Raw genomic sequence first — 17,669 nt, 5'->3', positions numbered from 1 at the left:
ATATACATATATACCTAAGTAGCACAAATGGCGAATGACGCAATTCCATCGCTCGAGCCCTGACCGGGCCTTGAAATCGCAATCTACTGCACCTAATCGCCAAGCCAGAAATACCTGCATCTTATACCACTGCACTACAGGCCTGGTCAGGACACTCATCAAAAAACTGCCTTCCTTCGTTCATCTGTGTATTACTATGTTATATATCTAACTGCATGTATTAACATAATGTATCATATGTACTATGTGTTGTTGATCCTAAGGCAAAGATTTGAATTTCCTGTCGTAGTTGTACTGGGTTGAATATATGTATATATATATATATATATATATAAGTACTTTTTTTGTCCCACCAAGATGTGTTAATTACAAAAATACCACAATTGATTTGTAGGTTACGTAAATGCGCTTCAAGAAGGTGATTTCACTATACACAGCGGATCGTTCCTGACATGGGAACAGGCAAAGATCACGTGTGAAAGAGAAGCGAAGAAGCTCTTACGTATAGAGAACCTTGCAAAATGGACAGATCTTAATGCTTTATCTCGGTTCAAGACCTTCCTGTAAGTACCAGTTGTATTCCTTAAAGGTAAAACCTACATGTACTTATAAGCAGACTTTGAGCTCCCTTGTTAGTAGCCGTCCGTTATATACAATTCTAATTTTCTTTTAGTAGAACCTTTACCCTATATACAATTTAGATTTTCTTTTAGTAAAATCATACCTATATACAATTCTAATTTTCTTTTAGTAAAATCATACCTATATACAATTTAGATTTTCTTTTAGTAAAATCATACCTATATACAATTTAGATTTTCTTTTAGTAAAATCATACCTATATACAATTCTAATTTTCTTTAAGTAAAATCATACCTATATACAATTTAGATTTTCTTTTAGTAAAATCATACATATATACAATTTAGATTTTCTTTTAGTAAAATCATACCTATATACAATTCTAATTTTCTTTTAGTAAAATCATACCTATATACAATTCTAATTTTCTTTTAGTAAAATCATACCTATATACAATTTAGATTTTCTCACAGTCAAACCTTACCAAAATTACCCTATGTACAATTTAGATTTTCTCTCAGTCCAACCCTACTACACTTACCCTATGTACAACTTAGATTTTCTCTCAGTCCAACCCAATCCAACTTACCCTATGTACATTGTATAATATAGATTTTCCCTCAGTAAAACCTTACCAAACATACTCTATGTACAATTTAGATTTTCTCTCAGTCAAACCTTATCAAACTTACCCTGTGTACAATTTAGATTTTCTCTCAATAAAACCCCACTAAACTTACCCTATGTACAATTTAGATTTTCCCTCAGTATAACCTTACCAAACATACTCTGTGTACAATTTAGATTTTCCCTCAGTAAAACCTTACCAAACTTACCCTATGTACAATTTAGATTTTCTCTCAGTAAAACCTTACCAAACTTACCCTATGTACAATTTAGATTTTCTCTCAGTAAAACCTTACCAAACTTACCCTTTGTACAATTTAGATTTTCTCTCAGTAAAACCTTACCAAACTTACCCTTTGTACAATTTAGATTTTCTCTCAGTAAAACCTTACCAAACTTACTCCATGTAAAATTTAGATTTTCTCTCAGTAAAACCTTACCAAACTTACTCTATGTAAAATTTAGATTTTCTCTCAGTCAAACCTTAGCAAACTTACCCTATGTACATTGTATAATATAGATTTTTCCCTCAGTAAAACCTTACCAAACTTACTCTATGTAAAATTTAGATTTTCTCTCAGTAAAACCTTACCAAACTTACTCTATGTAAAATTTAGATTTTCTCTCAGTCAAACCTTAGCAAACTTACCCTATGTACAATTTAGATTTTCTCTCAGTAAAACCTTACCAAACTTACTCCATGTAAAATTTAGATTTTCTCTCAGTAAAACCTTACCAAACTTACTCTATGTAAAATTTAGATTTTCTCTCAGTCAAACCTTAGCAAACTTACCCTATGTACATTGTATAATATAGATTTTTCCCTCAGTAAAACCTTACCAAACTTACTCTATGTAAAATTTAGATTTTCTCTCAGTAAAACCTTACCAAACTTACTCTATGTAAAATTTAGATTTTCTCTCAGTCAAACCTTAGCAAACTTACCCTATGTACAACATAGATTTTCTCTCAGTAAAACCTTACCAAACTTACCCTATGTACAATTTAGATTTTCTCTCAGTAAAACCCTATCCAACTTACCCTATGTACATTGTATAATATAGATTGTTCCCTCAGTAAAACCTTACCAAACTTACCCTTTGTACAATTTAGATTTTCTCAGTATAACCTTATCAAACTTACTCTATGTACAATTTAGATTTTCTTTTAGTAAAATCATACCTATATACAATTTAGATTTTCTTTTAGTAAAATCATACCTATATACAATTTAGATTTTCTCTCAGTCAAACCTTAGCAAACTTACCCTATGTACCATTTAGATTTTCTCTCAGTCAAACTTTACCAAATTTTCCTATGTACAATTTAGATTTTCTCTCAGTCAAACCTTAGCAAACTTACCCTATGTACAATTTAGATTTTCTCTCAGTCAAACCTTAGCAAACTTACCCTATGTACAATTTAGATTTTCTCTCAGTCAAACCTTACCAAACTTACCCTATGTACAATTTAGATTTTCCTTTAATAAACCCTACCAAACTTACCCTGTGTACAATTTAGATTTTCTCTCAGTCGAACCTTATAAACCATTATAAAACTCACTGTATATACACTGTATTTTACAACAGTGATACCCTGTATGTACAACATAGATTTTACTATATTGACATCACTATCGATATCGTGTACCCGTTAGGGAATGGTCTTTTTAAGATGGCGAGCCAAGATGATTACAAAAGAAAGTAGCGTATTTAAGCTACAAAATCTCTTATTTATAAGACAAATCTGACTGATATAAGAATTATAAGAATGTTGTTTTAATATATATATATATGATTTTGGTATCTTTGAATAAGTGGGGTTATTTGTTGGCATATATGATGTTAAAAAAAAATTCTTTTACCGAGTGGTTGGGGATTTAACATACTAATCCGTACTCAGTAAACAGAGTTTAGTGTAACGTAACATTGTATCAGGTTCACTTTAAAAAACCAAAAAACAAAAAAAATAAAAAAATAAATAAATTAAAAAAAACCATTTTTTTAATAGAACCGCGTGCCATCTACATGTCCTTTTGATAGCGAAAATTTCCCTTACACGGATTATTTTCATATCAATTTGAGTAATCTCGAGCTACAAACGAAGGTGGATCAACCGCAAAAATTATCCCCACGCGTACAGTTTACGTATCGAAATCACGAAATTAATCCCCCGCGAAAATAACCACGTTTACAGCAGTTTGTAATAATGATAATAGTAATAATCAAGCTAGTATTCTTTGTATAGTAAATGACTTAATTGATTATTGGTGAACTTGTATGGAATTGAAAATAGACAGACTCATAGTAGATATAATGTAAAATTATTTGCTACATATTCTTTGTCCCATTACAGCACTACAGAGACATACTGGACTGGCCTCAAGACATACAGCATTGACTGTACTGCATATGCTTGGGATGGTTTCGATCCGATTTGTCCCTGGACGAACTGGGTCCACGGACAGCCCAGTGACTGTTTTACAAATCAATGTGTCAAAGTAAAAGGTGGAAAATGGGCTACTGCATAATGTGGTGGAGAAAGGATTACGTTTATGTGTGAAACAAGTAAGTACGAATGATAGATATAAGTTATAACAGTTGAGCTAAAATACGTATGCTCTCTTAATATACTGCTGTTATTAAACAACACCTGAAATGTAGGTATATTTTCATATCGAATCAGAGATTTCCGTAGAATATAATAAATATTGCATTTTTGTATATATATAAACTACAAGGCAAATTTCTTTGGCCAAGGCGATAGATTACGTATTTGTCAGATTCAGACTTAAAAAAATATATATAAATTTACTAGCTTACGATTGAATATTGTGGCAGTAAAATTATACTTTTAAGTAGCCTACAAAAATACTAGTGTTTGCATCTACTTCTAGTTTAGAGCAGCAATAACCCCCTTTAACCCCCTTTAACTAAAACACTGTTTTGCCTCTTTACCAACAACTTTTAATCATGTTCATTTTCAGATTGTCATATTATATATGTTCACTTTAAATCACATGAGAAGACGTTTTTGTTGCCATGGTAACTAGATTAGGGGCCTGTGGTTGGTGAAAACCTAACAAAAGCCTGTAGATGTATCTGAATATGCAGCTTTGAATTTTGGGAATTGTGTGTATTCCAATATAGCAGTTCAAGTTGAAAAAATAAAGGTCTCCAATTGGTTGAAAGGTTAGGAATAGTGATTGTATAGATGGATGAGTCATCCTTAGGATCACAGACAAAATACAAGCTACCTGCATTTAGAAGCGAACTGTAAAATCGTTTTATGTTATTTTATTTTTTCTATTTTTTATTATGAAGTTAAAATTGGAATGTGTACCGGATCGGGATCGGGAACGGGAACGGGAACGGGAACGGGGGGAGGCGAAGAGACAACAACAACGACTGTGGAAATACCCCAAACCACTGCAGTAACAACCACAACGGAAATACCAACAGCTACAGAAGAGATTTCAACAACCACAGAGGCAATAGCTGCAATCGTTGAAGTGGCAACCACAGCGCAAATACCTACAATTACAGAAGCGACAGATACTACCACTAATGTGACAACTACGACGGGAACACCTACAGTCACAGAAGAGGCAACCGACACCACGACGGGAAAACCTACAGCTACAGAAGAGGCAACCGAAACCACGACTGAAACACCTACAGTCACAGATAGAACAACTGAACCTATCGGTACTTGGGCCAACTCTACGTTACCGACTACGTCACTGTCTTCAGGCGGTGGGAATGTTTTTGTATCTGTATCGGGTGGCAATGGTGTTGGTGGCGGTATAGACACTACCAGAGGTCCTGGTAATACTAAGACTACAACTGTTTCTTTGTCTGCGGGAGGGACTGCAGCAACTGCTTCCCAGTCTCACACAACCGAACTAACCAATAGTCCTACGCAATCACAAAATGCCACACCACAAGGTAAGTACATGTAATTCCGTTTTATAGAGTTGTAGTTTGCTACATATTCATGTTTAATATACGATATTGATTTAGTTTCTAGATATTGAGGTAACAAAGATAAACGAAAACTAATACCGCCATTTAAACTGTTATTCTTACTTAAAAACATAAACGAAACGAGTGCAAAGTGTAAATACAATATAGAGGTTCACAGAAAGATACCTGCATAGGTACTTGTACATCGAGAATAAGATGCTGCAATCTTGCTCAGCAAGGGACCCGCGTCCACTGCTTTATCGACGACATCCGTTTGGTTTTGTTTTGTTTGTTTAAGGTTCTATCAATAGTTATGTTCATTTCAGGAGAGCCTCCCCTGAGTGAAGGAGATGCATACTTATAATAGGGTACAGTTGTATCATGTGTTTTGCGAGGATGCGATATGTTCGTGTTTTGTCTCCTTGTAATAGCGGGGAACTGATGTCGACTATATTGTGCTTCCCAACTGAAGCATGCTGTCGAAGACATCCAGTAGGACACCTCACCCGTTCAAATTATACTGAAAACTAGTCGTCTCAATCCAAAAATGCTGAGTGTTACGCAGGAATAGGAAATATCATTATATAAACTCTGGTATGCCTCGGCCAGGGGATAGAATCTAAAGCCTTCCTCAAGGGGGTGAACGCTCAGTTAAAGGCCAAAATTGAAAAAGATCCCAAATTTAGTCGCATCTTATGATCATGGAATGGGGTCAACAGGCACAATTCTACGCCCTACCTGCAGGGCAGCAATAAAACCTGCCATGTAATTCTATCTGATATAAGGTTATACCAGGACCTTAAGATGAGAAAATCATATCACAGGGAATAGAATATATCCTGATGAGATTATGGTCTTGACAAAACGTAAAGACAAAGGTAAAAAAAACGTAAAGGTAAAAGACAAAAACGTATAGACAAGGGTAAAAACCGTATAGGTAAAGGACAAAAGCATATAGACAAAGGTCAAAACGTATTGGGGGAAAAACAAAAACCCATAGACAAAGGTAAACAAATGTATAGGGAAAAAGGACAAAAACGTATAGTTAAAGGACAAAAACGTACATGTAAAGGTCAAAATCGTATAGGTAAAGGACAAAAACGTATAGGTAAAGGACAAAAACGGATAGACAAAGGTCAAAAACGTATAGGAAAAGGACAAAAACGTATAAACAAGGGTCAAAAACGTATAGGTAAAGGACAAAAACGGGTAGACAAAGGTCAAAACGTATTGGGAAAGAACAAAAACGTATAGACAAAGGTAAAAAATGTATAGGGGAAAAGGACAAAAACGTATAGTTAAAGGACAAAAACGTATAGGTTAATGTCAAAAATGTATAGGTTAAGGTCAAAAACGTATAAGTAAAGGTCAAAATCGTAGAGGAAAAGGACAAAAAAGTATACGCAAAGGTCAAAACCGTATAAACAGAGGACAAAATGTGTAGGCAAAGGACAAAAATGTATAGGCAAAGGACAAAATGTATAGGTAAAGCACAAAATGTATAGGCAATGGTCAAAATCGTATAAGTAAAAGACAAAAACGTATAGACAATGGACAAAATGTATAGGCAAATGACAAAACGTATAGGTAAAGCTCAAAACGTATAGGTAAAGGACAAAAACGTATAGGTAAACGACAAAAACGTCTGCCAACCATGTGCACAGACCAACTGTGCAAAAGTAAAATGTCGCGAAATAGCATCAACAGTTAACAGGTACCATCGGCCTGTTCCAAAATCACATGTGTATCCTTCGTTAGATATTTACAATGAAAAACAGGTTTTCCTGAGAGACCGGTGTGACGTTAGAGGCATAATTAGCTTTTGAATAATAAAAGCCTGGTGTTATCTCTTTTTTAATCACCAAGCAGAGATGGTGAAATGGTAATCATTTGTCTAATGAAAGTATTCACGAGAGACATCCGCATTTAAATAAACTGCATTTAATTTACACGTTCAAATGTACAATACCGCCGACAAAGAGTAATCAAAATAAACTAATTATGATAGTTAAAATAAACTAATTATGATAGTTAAAATAAACTTATTATGATAGTTAAAATAAACTAATTATGATCGGTTGAAAACAAGAGCTGGCTGTTATATCTTTTGAGTTAATACCAAACTCTACATACTTTACTTACACTACCGCCCTTCATGTCGTGAAAAGACATTGACAATCTACCATATAATTGGTCGTTGTATTGACAGTGTGTAATATTAAAATACAAAATGTTTCAAAAACTTTATTGACCATGTCGATCGGATAAGAACAGCAGAACAAGGGCACTAATGATTCTTTTTGATTGAAGTTTTTTATCAATTAAAAATACGAATAGACTCGTATGTATTTTTCTTCAGGAATAAAAGTTACATGCTTGACATTATTACCACCCTCGGAAAGTTTCATCTTCTTATTTATCTTTGGAATTAAAAAAAATCAAATAATTAATTGCGTCCCGAAGAAATTCCATTTCGCTCCTCCTCCATATTGAATGAAATACTGATTTTTGACCTTATAAAATTAATTTTTTGATTTGTATGTCTTAAATAGGCATATATATATTGACTAAATGTCATTTATTGTCAAAATAATAACAATTTATTACACTCTGTCGGAGGTGTAGCATCTTTAACATCAGCCGCTTTCCTCGATCTTTACTTGCAACGTAACTAACAGTGCGGCATATAATTTAAACTTACCTATTGATAATTTTCAATTTTAGATAGCAGCATCCCCTACCTACGCTGTTTGTAGTTTAAGTTGATTTGATACCCAAGGGTGTGTTATCACGATTTCCGTCATTGATGTCGACTACTGGCGGCGGATGATGAAGACCATGGAAGGTTCCATGGTCGACACAGTGATCTCATTCGGGAATATTCTATTTCCTGATACGATATGACGTCAGACGTGTTTGGTGCTTGTTAATGCCTAGCTATTCCGTTGTTTGGTGCTTGTTAATGCCTAGCTATTCCGTTATTTGGTGCTTATTAATACCTAGCTATTCCGTTGTTTGGTGGATGTTAATTCCTAACTATTCCGTTGTTTGTTGCTTGTTAATGCCTAGCTATTCCGTTGTTTGGTGCTTGTTAATGCCTAGCTATTCCGTTGTTTGGTGCGTGTTAATGCCTAGCTATTCCGTTGTTTGGTGCTTGTTTATGCCTAGCTATTCCGTTTGTGTTAATGCCTAGCTATTCCGTTGTTTGGTGCTTGTTAATGCCTAGTTATTCCGTTGTTTGGTGCTTGTTAATGCCTAGCTATTCCGTTGTTTGGTGCTTGTTAATGCCTAGCTATTCCGTTGTTTGGTGCTTGTTAATGCCTAGTTATTCCGTTTGTGTTAATGCCTAGCTATTCCGTTGTTTGGTGCTTCTTAATGCCTAGCTATTCCGTTGTTTGGTGCTTATTAATACCTAGCTATTCCGTTGTTTGCTGGATGTTAATTCCTAACTATTCCGTTGTTTGGTGCTTGTTAATGCCTAGCTATTCCGTTGTTTGGTGCTTGTTAATGCCTAGCTATTCCGTTGTTTGGTGCTTATTAATACCTAGCTATTCCGTTGTTTGCTGGATGTTAATTCCTAACTATTCCGTTGTTTGTTGCTTCTTAATGCCTAGCTATTCCGTTGTTTGGTGCTTGTTAATGCCTAGCTATTCCGTTGTTTGGTGCTTGTTAATGCCTAGCTATTCCGTTGTTTGGTGGATGTTAATTCCTAACTATTCCGTTGTTTGTGTTTATGCCTAGCTATTCCGTTGTTTGGTGCTTGTTAATGCCTAGCTATTCCGTTGTTTGGTGCTTGTTAATGCCTAGCTATTCCGTTTGTGTTAATACCTAGCTATTCCGTTGTCGCCAACCTAACTTTCATTTGAGATTGTTTCCCGGAATTGACCCAGATTTGTACGACATGTATCGTCGATGAAGCAAAAGACGCTTACTCTTTCGGAGTATCTGTCGTACTCGTATTCTCCTTGTCCTTGTTAAGGAGTCTAATTGCATTTCAATGTACTTAATGAAGATGGATATAAATTATTTATTTTCTTTAGTACAATCCGTGACAGACTCATAATTAGTGGTAGACTGCGGTAAATTATTGACTTAGAATGGCACTATACCGTTACAACATAATGCCCGAAACCATTCTCATCTAACAGAGTTACTTCCTTTCCTTACATATCACAACCAATAGGGGCCCGAGAATGGCCCAATACCTAACCATTACAATCCGAGAGTCATACAGCTGTTTCCTGCTTCTAGGTCTCGTCAGTGATCATAACAGACTAGAATATCAATGCCTTGGAGGGGAACGAAAAAATTTCCAAGAGATCGAAAGAAAAGGTCAAAATCTGGATGAGGAGGTCCAAACGACCCATAATTCAATGAATTTCATAATTTTCGATATTGCATTTCAGAAGAACGTAAATGTAAATACATAACCGTGTCTCTATTCAAAAGTAAGCTGTGCCTTACAGGTTAAAGAAACCTCGGGGACTTAGACCCGCCAGCAGTGACTACGTCTGCGAGCTCCAAAGTATAGCTGTGTGAACTTGGCTCAACACTCGACATTCAAACCTGAAAGTTGAATGTCGTATATCGAGCTGGCTCGAAACTCAAATTCTGAATGTCGTATGACGCTTGTTTAGCCAATTTCACACAGCTTCAAGATATTAGCATCTTTCAAACGTACAAACACAAGGTTACACGGTGGAATTATACTGAATGTGATCCTTTTTATTTGTATAACAAACCTTAATTAATATTTATATTTATAATATATATTTATAGTCGCTTCAAATTTTTCAGGAGGGTCTGTTTGGTTCGAGGAGCACTACGGAAAAACTATTGTAGAAACATACCTGGTATCTAGTGTAGCTCGCCCCGTTGCACTAAGAACGACTGGAAACTTAGAAAGCTGTCAGCAGACTTGTTTAGATACGGAGATGAATTCGTTCCAGTGTTGGGCGGTGACGATCCCGGATCCTTCCTCTGAACAATGTGTACTATACTACATCGATGCCCCGTCAAAGCTACGTGCTCCGTCTGTTATGGTATCACTAACTGGGTCAGTGATATTCCTTAAGTTACAAGGTAAAGTAATAGTTGGTAGATAACCGCCTTATATGCACCTAACATACCCGTAATTTCTGTATGCACCGTTATACAAAAAATGTCTTATTACTACTTATGTGTGGCGAATATTATGTTTTGTAAATCAATAAAACCCTTGTTTTATATTTATATATAAGTATATAAATGTAGTGGTATATTTAAGAATATATCATACAACACTGTTGAGATATATGTTTAATGAAGGCTAATTCTCCTGTTACTTTGATTAGGGAGGTATATATTGTCATGTTAATGAGGGGATACTGGTTAATCCTATTATATATATTAACAAGGGGATGAGGATTAAGCTTGTTGTAATGGCGAGGTGATGGTTAAACCTATTATATTGGAGGTGATGGCGAACTAGTTAATCCTATCATAGTGTCGAGGAGATGATGACTAACTAGTTAATCATATCATAGTGTCGAGGAGGTGATGACTAACTAGTTAATCCTATCATAGTGTCGAGGAGGTGATGACTAACTAGTTAATCCTATCATAGTGTCGAGGAGATGATGACTAACTGGTTAAACCTATCATATTGGAGGTGATGACTAACTAGTTAATCCTATCATAGTGTCGAGGAGATGATGACTAACTAGTTAATCCTATCGTAATGTCGTTTAGGTGATGACTAACTAGTTAATCCTGTTATTTTGTCGAGGAGGTGATGGCAAACTAGTTAATCCTGTTATCTTGTCGAGGAGGTGATGACTAACTAGTTAATCCTATCATAGTGTCGAGGAGGTGATGGCTAACTAGTTAATCCTATCATAGTGTCGAGGAGATGATGACTAACTAGTTAATCCTATCATAGTGTCGAGGAGATGATGACTAACTAGTTAATCCTATCGTAATGTCGTTTAGGTGATGACTAACTAGTTAATCCTGTTATCTTGTCGAGGAGGTGATGGCAAACTAGTTAATCCTGTTATATTGTCGAGGAGGTGATGGCTAACTAGTTAATCCTGTTATCTTGTCGAGGAGGTGATGGCAAACTAGTTAATCCTGTTATCTTGTCGAGGAGGTGATGGCAAACTAGTTAATCCTGTTATATTGTCGAGGAGGTGATGGCAAACTAGTTAATCCTGTTATCTTGTCGAGGAGGTGATGGCTAACTAGTTAATCCTGTTATCTTGTCGAGGAGGTGATGGCAAACTAGTTAATCCTGTTATCTTGTCGAGGAGGTGATGGCTAACTAGTTAATCCTGTTATCTTGTCGAGGAGGTGATGGCAAACTAGTTAATCCTGTTATCTTGTCGAGGAGGTGATGGCAAACTAGTTAATCCTGTTATCTTGTCGAGGAGGTAATGACTAACTAGTTAATCCTGTTATCTTGTCGAGGAGGTGATGGCAAACTAGTTAATCCTGTTATCTTGTCGAGGTGGTGATGGCAAACTAGTTAATCCTATTATGTTGTCGAGGAGATGATGACTAGCTAGTTAATCCTGCTATCTTGTCAAGGAGGTGATGGCTAACTAGTTAATCCTATTATCTTGTCGAGGAGGTAATGGCTAACTAGTTAATCCTGTTATCTTGTCGAGGAGGTGATGGCTAACTAGTTAATCCTATTATCTTGTCGAGGAGGTGATGGCTAACTAGTTAATCATATCATAGTGTCGAGGAGATGATGGCTAACTAGTTAATCCTATTATGTTGTCGAGGAGATGATGACTAGCTAGTTAATCCTGTTATCTTGTCGAGGAGATGATGACTAACTAGTTAATCCTATCATAGTGTCGAGGAGGTGATGGCTAACTAGTTAATCCTATCATAGTGTCGAGGAGGTGATGACTAACTAGTTAATCCTATCATAGTGTCGAGGAGGTGATGACTAACTAGTTAATCCTATCATAGTGTCGAGGAGATGATGACTAACTGGTTAAACCTATCATATTGGAGGTGATGACTAACTAGTTAATCCTATCATAGTGTCGAGGAGATGATGACTAACTAGTTAATCCTATCGTAATGTCGTTTAGGTGATGACTAACTAGTTAATCCTGTTATTTTGTCGAGGAGATGATGGCAAACTAGTTAATCCTGTTATTTTGTCGATGAGATGATGACTAACTAGTTAATCCTATCAGTGTCGAGGAGATGATGACTAACTAGTTAATCCTATCATAGTGTCGAGGAGGTGATGGCTGACTAGTTAATCCTATCATAGTGTCGAGGAGATGATGACTAACTAGTTAATCCTATCGTAATGTCGTTTAGGTGATGGCTGACTAGTTAATTATATTATATTGTCGAGGAGGTGATGGCTAACTAGTTAATCCTATCATAATGTCGTTTAGGTGATGGCTGACTAGTTAATACTATCATAGTGTCGAGGAGATGATGACTAACTAGTTAATCCTATCGTAATGTCGTTTAGGTGATGGCTGACTAGTTAATTATATTGTCGAGGAGATGATTGCTAACCAGTTAATCCTATCATAGTGTCGAGGAGGTGATGGCTGACTAGTTAATCCTATCATAGTGTCGAGGAGATGATGACTAACTAGTTAATCCTATCGTAATGTCGTTTAGGTGATGGCTGACTAGTTAATTATATTATCTTGTCGAGGAGGTGATGGCTAACTAGTTAATCCTGTTATCTTGTCGAGGAGGTGATGACTAACTAGTTAATCCTATTATCTTGTCGAGGAGGTGATGGCTAACTAGTTAATCCTATCATAGTGTCGAGGAGATGATGACTAACTAGTTAATCCTATCATAATGTCGTTTAGGTGATGGCTGACAAGTTAATCCTATTATCTTGTCGAGGAGGTGATGGCTAACTAGTTAATCCTATCATAGTGTCGAGGAGATGATGACTAACTAGTTAATCCTATCATAGTGTCGAGGAGATGATGACTAACTAGTTAATCCTATCATAGTGTCGAGGAGGTGATGGCTGACTAGTTAATCCTATCATAGTGTCGAGGAGATGATGACTAACTAGTTAATCCTATCGTAATGTCGTTTAGGTGATGGCTGACTATTTAATTATATTATATTGTCGAGGAGGTGATGGCTAACTAGTTAATCCTATCATAATGTCGTTTAGGTGATGGCTGACTAGTTAATACTATCATAGTGTCGAGGAGATGATGACTAACTAGTTAATCCTATCGTAATGTCGTTTAGGTGATGGCTGACTAGTTAATTATATTGTCGAGGAGATGATTGCTAACCAGTTAATCCTATCATAGTGTCGAGGAGGTGATGGCTGACTAGTTAATCCTATCATAGTGTCGAGGAGATGATGACTAACTAGTTAATCCTATCATAGTGTCGAGGAGATGATGGCTAACTAGTTAATCCTATCATAGTGTCGAGGAGATGATGACTAACTAGTTAATCCTATCATAGTGTCGAGGAGATGATGACTAACTAGTTAATCCTATCATAGTGTCGAGGAGATGATGACTAACTAGTTAATCCTATCATAGTGTCGAGGAGATGATGACTAACTAGTTAATCCTATCATAGTGTCGAGGAGGTGATGGCTAACTAGTTAATCCTATCATAGTGTCGAGGAGATGATGACTAACTAGTTAATCCTATCATAGTGTCGAGGAGATGATGACTAACTAGTTAATCCTATCGTAATGTCGTTTAGGTGATGACTAACTAGTTAATCCTGTTATCTTGTCGAGGAGGTGATGGCAAACTAGTTAATCCTGTTATATTGTCGAGGAGGTGATGGCTAACTAGTTAATCCTGTTATCTTGTCGAGGAGGTGATGGCAAACTAGTTAATCCTGTTATCTTGTCGAGGAGGTGATGGCAAACTAGTTAATCCTGTTATATTGTCGAGGAGGTGATGGCAAACTAGTTAATCCTGTTATCTTGTCGAGGAGGTGATGGCTAACTAGTTAATCCTGTTATCTTGTCGAGGAGGTGATGGCAAACTAGTTAATCCTGTTATCTTGTCGAGGAGGTGATGGCTAACTAGTTAATCCTGTTATCTTGTCGAGGAGGTGATGGCAAACTAGTTAATCCTGTTATCTTGTCGAGGAGGTGATGGCAAACTAGTTAATCCTGTTATCTTGTCGAGGAGGTAATGACTAACTAGTTAATCCTGTTATCTTGTCGAGGAGGTGATGGCAAACTAGTTAATCCTGTTATCTTGTCGAGGTGGTGATGGCAAACTAGTTAATCCTGTTATCTTGTCGAGGAGGTGATGGCTAGCTAGTTAATCCTGTTATCTTGTCGAGGAGGTGATGGCTAACTAGTTAATCCTGTTATCTTGTCGAGGAGGTGATGGCAAACTAGTTAATCCTGTTATCTTGTCGAGGAGGTGATGGCTAATTAGTTAATCCTGTTATCTTGTCGAGGAGGTGATGGCAAACTAGTTAATCCTGTTATCTTGTCGAGGAGGTGATGGCTAACTAGTTAATCCTGTTATCTTGTCGAGGAGGTGATGGCTAACTAGTTAATCCTGTTATCTTGTCGAGGAGGTGATGGCAAACTAGTTAATCCTGTTATCTTGTCGAGGAGGTGATGACTAACTAGTTAATCCTGTTATCTTGTCGAGGAGGTGATGGCTAACTAGTTAATCATGTTATCTTGTCGAGGAGGTGATGACTAACTAGTTAATCCTGTTATCTTGTCGAGGTGGTGATGGCAAACTAGTTAATCATGTTATCTTGTCGAGGAGGTGATGGCTAACTAGTTAATCCTATTATCTTGTCGAGGAGGTGATGGCAAACTAGTTAATCCTGTCATCTTGTCGAGGAGGTGATGGCTAACTAGTTAATCATGTTATCTTGTCGAGGAGGTGATGGCTAACTAATTAATCCTATTATCTTGTCGAGGAGGTGATGACTAACTAGTTAATCCTGTTATCTTGCCGAGGAGGTGATGACTAATCCTACATGTATTGTATTGTCGAGGGGTGATGGTATAGTAGTATTCTATCATATAACGAGGATATGACGGTTCATCCTATAATATTGACGAAGGGCAATGGATTATCCTTTCATTATCATTTTGACGAGGGAGGATGGTTAATCATACATGGTGTATTAAAATATGTGATAATTTCTTAATCTCAATAACTCATTTCATTTTAATCACAGAAAAATGATATATTACTATATGTACCACATGAAAGCACATTCTCTAAATTGTATTCTCAAATCTATCTGACCAGGTATAGGTATTAAACATTTATCTATTGGTTAATAAAAGGTACATTTTTCTATCAAGTGCCGTCCATTTTGCAACAAGATCAATTGAAATTCTATATCTAAAATTCTTAATTACTAATGCACACGTTTTTAGTAGAAGTTGCATTATATTGACGGGTACCTTTTTCTACCAAGTGCTCAAAATGACGTCAATTTTGGTCCGGGACAAAATAAATTCTACGTCTAAAAATCTTAATTACCAATGCTCATGTTTTCGTAGAAATTGCATCATATTGACCATGCATCGGTCTATACTATTATAATGACGAGGAGTGAGATGTTTCATCATACTTTATTGGCCAAGGTGAAGGTTAATACAATCATATTGATAAGGGTTGCGGTTTACCTCGAGCTCATTAAGTTGATGAGAGAGATAGAGTGACAGTTTGTCCCAATATATTTAAAGGGGGCATTAATCTATCTTATCATAATTGACGAGAGTTTTCCAATTCCCTAAGAAACACCGGGGTCAAAAAATGCGTATCTTTGTTTGAATTTATACATGTGGGACACATTGTCGTTGCAGATTCAGCCCCGACCTTGGGAACCCCGTGTTCGTGTAAACTCGACATCAATTGGGATCCACCGGCGAATGCATCAACGGAGTATATGCTGGAACTGCTTGAAGCGCTACTTCAATTAAAAGCCAAGCTTTCGATTAAGAAAAACGAAACCCAAAAGTACCAAAGAACCCTGATAAGCGCTGAAGACAAAAGAACGAGCGCTGTAGGGATAGGATCAATGGGCGTGGCCCTGTTGGTGATGATCGCTGCGTTCGTTCTTGTAGCAGACATTGACCACTTTGTGTCACTGTTTAATTTTCTGAAGAGGTCTTGTCAAAGGAAAAGCGACACAGCTCAATCGTAGATTTGTCATATATGGTTAGCGATCTAGACATGGCCTCATCTGCTAGTCCTGACGACGCTGTCCGTTATTTTCTGGGTAAGCCTTTATCAGTGTTTTTCTTGCCCTTATATGACAGGGGCCTGCATATTTTCATTTCGGCAAATACAGTGGTATTGTTTTGCTAATTAAGGATTTATCATCAACAGACGTTTTTTCTATGTGTTATTTAGCTTTGATAAATAGAAACTAGTAGCATAAGTACATCTGCTTGTGAAACATTACGTAAAATACAAAATCCGACTTACATTTCTTCATGACAATTTATGTGAAAATATGAAATTGGGAAAATGCAACGAAATTTCACTTGGGGAAGGGGCTTAAATTCGGCCCCAAATATATCCCCAAAACGTCACTGATTTATATTAGGGCATTACGAGGTAGAAACGTTACATATGAAATAGATCTCTGGCGATCAAACCGTTACCTGTTTCTGTGACATCACTTTACACAAAACAAGAGAATATTTTCATGCTAAATATTTAAGTGCACATTAAAAATCAGTTTTATCGCCTTTAAATATGTTTTTCAATCCAGTGTGTAAATACATATCTAAAAGTTTCATTTGTGCTTCCTCTATGTTTTCCTTTGGTCTGTTTTACCATATGAATTGGTTTGTTGTCAATCGGTTCTTGTTACATTTTGAATACGTCAAATGGCACGGGGAGCACGTTTTCATTTTGCAATGATTTCAGATCATGAAATCTCACACTTCAATTCTTATTGATCTTTTTTTCTTCAATAAACTACCATAATGGGTACATGTACATGTAAGATGTACAGTGAAAGTCATAGATAATATTCATATCTTGTTAAAAGTTTTCAATATGTTTTTGACGCCATGGCGACTGCTGTTAGTCTACATAAGTTTTGAAAAAACATTTGATGCCATGGCAATTGATGTCATCATAAAGGAGTTTTGAAAAAAATATTTGATGCCACGACAATTGATGTCATCATAAAGGAGTTTTGAATAAACATTTGATGCCATGATAACTGATGTGAATTGACACAAATGATATCAATCATGTTTTTATATTGCGTAACTAACTAAATTGAGAGTAATTTTTTTGTAAATATTTGTAGGATCAAAATGCAATCAGGTCCTTGAGCAGATTTTGCTCTGATAATTCTCAGTCAGGTATATTGTATATTATATTATATCATATTATATTGTTGTTATGGCTACCTATTCGGAGAGCAGAAACTGCAGGAAATGAATCACTTTATATCATAACTGATTTGATCTTCAGTTGGTTGGGAGTAGGTTTATACTTAAGATAAAACCATCATTTGACTCTGAATTT

General features: G+C 36.2%; 1 protein-coding gene across 1 annotated transcript; it reads left to right on the top strand.

The window, feature by feature from the left end:
• The first annotated feature begins 402 nt into the window (after positions 1 to 402).
• LOC117345199 (cell wall protein SED1-like) lies at positions 403 to 17,663 on the top strand. Its single transcript, XM_033908208.1, has 5 exons — positions 403 to 563; positions 3,565 to 3,776; positions 4,533 to 5,156; positions 9,972 to 10,256; positions 15,986 to 17,663. Exons 2-5 carry the CDS (start codon positions 3,764 to 3,766, stop codon positions 16,324 to 16,326), a joined length of 1,263 nt encoding a protein of 420 aa, XP_033764099.1. The 5' UTR covers positions 403 to 563; positions 3,565 to 3,763; the 3' UTR covers positions 16,327 to 17,663.
• The last annotated feature ends 6 nt before the right edge of the window (positions 17,664 to 17,669 follow it).

The sequence above is a fragment of the Pecten maximus genome, chromosome 16 (genome assembly GCF_902652985.1).
Source record: "Pecten maximus chromosome 16, xPecMax1.1, whole genome shotgun sequence".
Taxonomy (NCBI): Eukaryota; Metazoa; Mollusca; class Bivalvia; order Pectinida; family Pectinidae; genus Pecten; species Pecten maximus.
The sequence above is the reverse complement of the archived record's forward strand: the minus strand, read 5'-3'. Positions and strand labels throughout refer to the sequence as shown.

Coding starts and splice junctions, on each gene's coding strand:
- LOC117345199 (XM_033908208.1), top strand. Junction 5,157..9,971: donor ACAAAATGCCACACCACAAG/GTAAGTACATGT, acceptor CAAATTTTTCAG/GAGGGTCTGTTTGGTTCGAG. Junction 10,257..15,985: donor GATATTCCTTAAGTTACAAG/GTAAAGTAATAG, acceptor TTGTCGTTGCAG/ATTCAGCCCCGACCTTGGGA.